We start from the raw sequence: 2664 nt of genomic DNA, 5'->3' as shown, positions 1-2664 counted from the left end.
GAGAGAGAGAGAGAGAGGGAAAGAAAATTGTATTTTGTATTCCCAAGTTGCAGAGAAGTGAAAGAAAAATAAACATTCCAAATTTTAAAGGAAAGTTAAAGGGAAAGTTGACCTTCCAATTCATCTCGTTAAAAACTCAGGAACAACGATTTTTTTTTTTAATTTCATCCATGTCCCATCATTTTCCTCGTTAGGTTGAGCTCGAGAACAAAGTGTTAAAGAGGGAGACACATGAACATGAGAAAAAGAGGCGGCAGGGGGGAGGGGGAGTGGTTGGAGCATTTTTATATTTAAATAATTAAAACAATTAATTAATATATAGAAAATCAATATAAAAAATATAACTGGTTTGAATGAGTGACCACAAGGACCTTGGTTGCAAATGTTTTTGTCAAAAGGACTAAAGCCGCTAAAAACCGTGAAGTCTTTCCGTTTACTCTTAGTATAAAAACTCATGTATGTACCACTCCCCTGCAACGAAAAATACCCTACATTTCCATTGTAGAACGGAATCAAACTTTTACGTTCTCGAGACATATATTTTGCAAATCTCAAATTATCGGCATCAGAAAGAAACATGGAGATGAAATTGGTGGCGGAGGCGGCGGACGAGACGGCCTATGAGGGTGACGGTGGAGGTTACTATTCATGGTCAACTTCCAAATCTCCATTGTTGAAGGATTCAAAGCTTGGTGCCGGCAAGCTTCTCCTCCACCCTCTTGGATTCGCTCTTCCTCACTATGCTGATTCCTCCAAATTCGGTTATGTTCTTCAAGGTACGTACGTATAGTATATTAATATATACGACGTAATTTTGATAATCAATGACTATATATGAATCTATATCCTTCATGTATACAGGTGTGTGCACGGTTGGATTGGTGACACCAAACAGTACCAAAGAAACAGTCGTAGTGATTAAGAAAGGGGATGTAATTCCATTGCCAAGTGGAGTGGTGTCATGGTGGTTCAACGGTGGTGAAACTGATTTGATCATTGTATTCATTGGTGAAACTACCAAAGCTCAAATCCCTGGTCAATTCACCTACTTTTTCATGGCTGGAGTTCTTGGGATTCTACGCGGATTCCAATCAGATGTTGTTGCTAAAGTCTTCGGCCTGAATAACAAGGAAGCGGAAGATATTGCAACAAGCCAACCAGGTGCTCTGATTGTTAAACTGAGGAATGGAATTGAGTTTCCCAACGCAAGTGAAGACGTTAAGGAGAAACTATATGGAGCCATTGATACTCCGGAACTGGAAGCGGATGTGGTTGTGAAGGGCGGTGGAATCATCAATTCCTTGACGGAAAAAGATTTTCCGATGCTTGTTGGGATGGGTTTGAGTGCAAGATTTGTGAGACTGAAAGGTAAGGCTATATTGGCACCAAGCTATGTGGCAGACGGGTCGGTTCAAGCCATTTATGTTGCCAAGGGAAGTGGTCGGATCCAGGTCGTGGGTGGTGATGGAACTCCTAGTTTTGATGATGAAGTGGGAGAAGGGGAATTGATGGTTGTTCCTCAATTCTTTGCTGTTACTGTGATTGCAGATGAGTATGGAATGGAGCTTTTCTCGATCACAAATACCTCCAAGTGAGTCATATTTTATATATTCACTCGTTAATTAAATTGATTTAGCATCAAATTCTCTTTCTCATGTTTGTTCACAATTTGAGTGTTTTTACAGGCCTGTTTTCGAGCAACTAGCTGGAAAAGTGTCGGTTTGGAAGGCATTATCACCTGTGGTTTTACAATCTGCTTTGAATATCAGTCCTCAACTGGATCAAATTTTCAGGTCGAAGAACACCGAAAGGTTGATGATTATACCTCCAAGATCTTAATATTAATTAATAGCAAAATAAATGTATGTACTTCAATTTTCTGATTTTAAATTTTATTGTTCCAGTTGTTTGTATAATTATTGTATTTGGTATTTGGTTATCAATCGTATCTCTTATGTTAGTTTTATGCTTTTGGGAGATCGGATCTTATTCAACATAACGTATATTAAAATTAAGATATATATATATATATATATATATATATATATATATATATATATATATATATATATATATATATATATATATATATCAATTCAACCGAGAAGTGCATTGGGAAAGAACATAATACAAGGATAATATTTATAATTTATTTAAATAATATAAAAGCTTATTTGACTTTGAATATATTATTAGATAAAAATCTAAAATGTACAGAATGGTGATTCTATTTCCATTATTTTGTCGACTACATATTTAAACAAAATAATATATTGCCACTCACATTGCATATTGTTGTTCAATTTGAATCAAATTAATCAATTAAATATTCAATAAAGAAAAGACAAGAATAAGAATAATTTAAGAGAAGGAGAAAGAGGGAGCGAATGTTAAGGTTTTTCCAGTTTTTATCCACTTATGTGAATTAGTTGATCAATTTAATGTAAACAAAAATAAGCCTTGCAAAAAGTCCGTTAATTTATTGAAATAGTGAAACTCGTATATTATACAGGTTAATTAAAACATAATGTTAAATAGGAGCGATTAAATGAGAAGTTTATTTGAATTTGAAATATGAAATAAGTGAAAATTATGAAAAAAAAACATGTAAAAAATAAATTAATTAAAATTATTTGTTTATTTGTTTGACCCGTGTACTAAACG

General features: G+C 34.3%; 1 protein-coding gene across 1 annotated transcript; it reads left to right on the top strand.

The window, feature by feature from the left end:
- The first annotated feature begins 462 nt into the window (after positions 1 to 462).
- LOC145053869 (13S globulin seed storage protein 1-like) lies at positions 463 to 1966 on the top strand. The gene is made up of 3 exons (XM_079001985.1): positions 463 to 776; positions 862 to 1591; positions 1686 to 1966. The coding sequence occupies exons 1-3, from the start codon at positions 578 to 580 to the stop codon at positions 1837 to 1839; spliced, it is 1083 nt and encodes a 360-aa protein (XP_078858111.1). The 5' UTR covers positions 463 to 577; the 3' UTR covers positions 1840 to 1966.
- The last annotated feature ends 698 nt before the right edge of the window (positions 1967 to 2664 follow it).

The sequence above is a fragment of the Lactuca serriola genome, chromosome 5, assembly GCF_051521515.1.
Source record: "Lactuca serriola cultivar US96UC23 chromosome 5, Lser_US96UC23_V15, whole genome shotgun sequence".
Classification (NCBI taxonomy): domain Eukaryota; kingdom Viridiplantae; phylum Streptophyta; class Magnoliopsida; order Asterales; family Asteraceae; genus Lactuca; species Lactuca serriola.
The sequence above is the reverse complement of the archived record's forward strand: the minus strand, read 5'-3'. Positions and strand labels throughout refer to the sequence as shown.

Excerpts from the sequence above, each read along its gene's own strand:
- LOC145053869 (XM_079001985.1), top strand. The coding sequence starts at position 578 with ATGGAGATGAAATTGGTGGCGGAGGCGGCGGACGAGACGGCCTATGAG. Across the intron at positions 777-861 it reads ATTCGGTTATGTTCTTCAAG|GTGTGTGCACGGTTGGATTG; the intron begins GTACGTACGTAT and ends TCATGTATACAG. Across the intron at positions 1,592-1,685 it reads TCGATCACAAATACCTCCAA|GCCTGTTTTCGAGCAACTAG; the intron begins GTGAGTCATATT and ends GTGTTTTTACAG.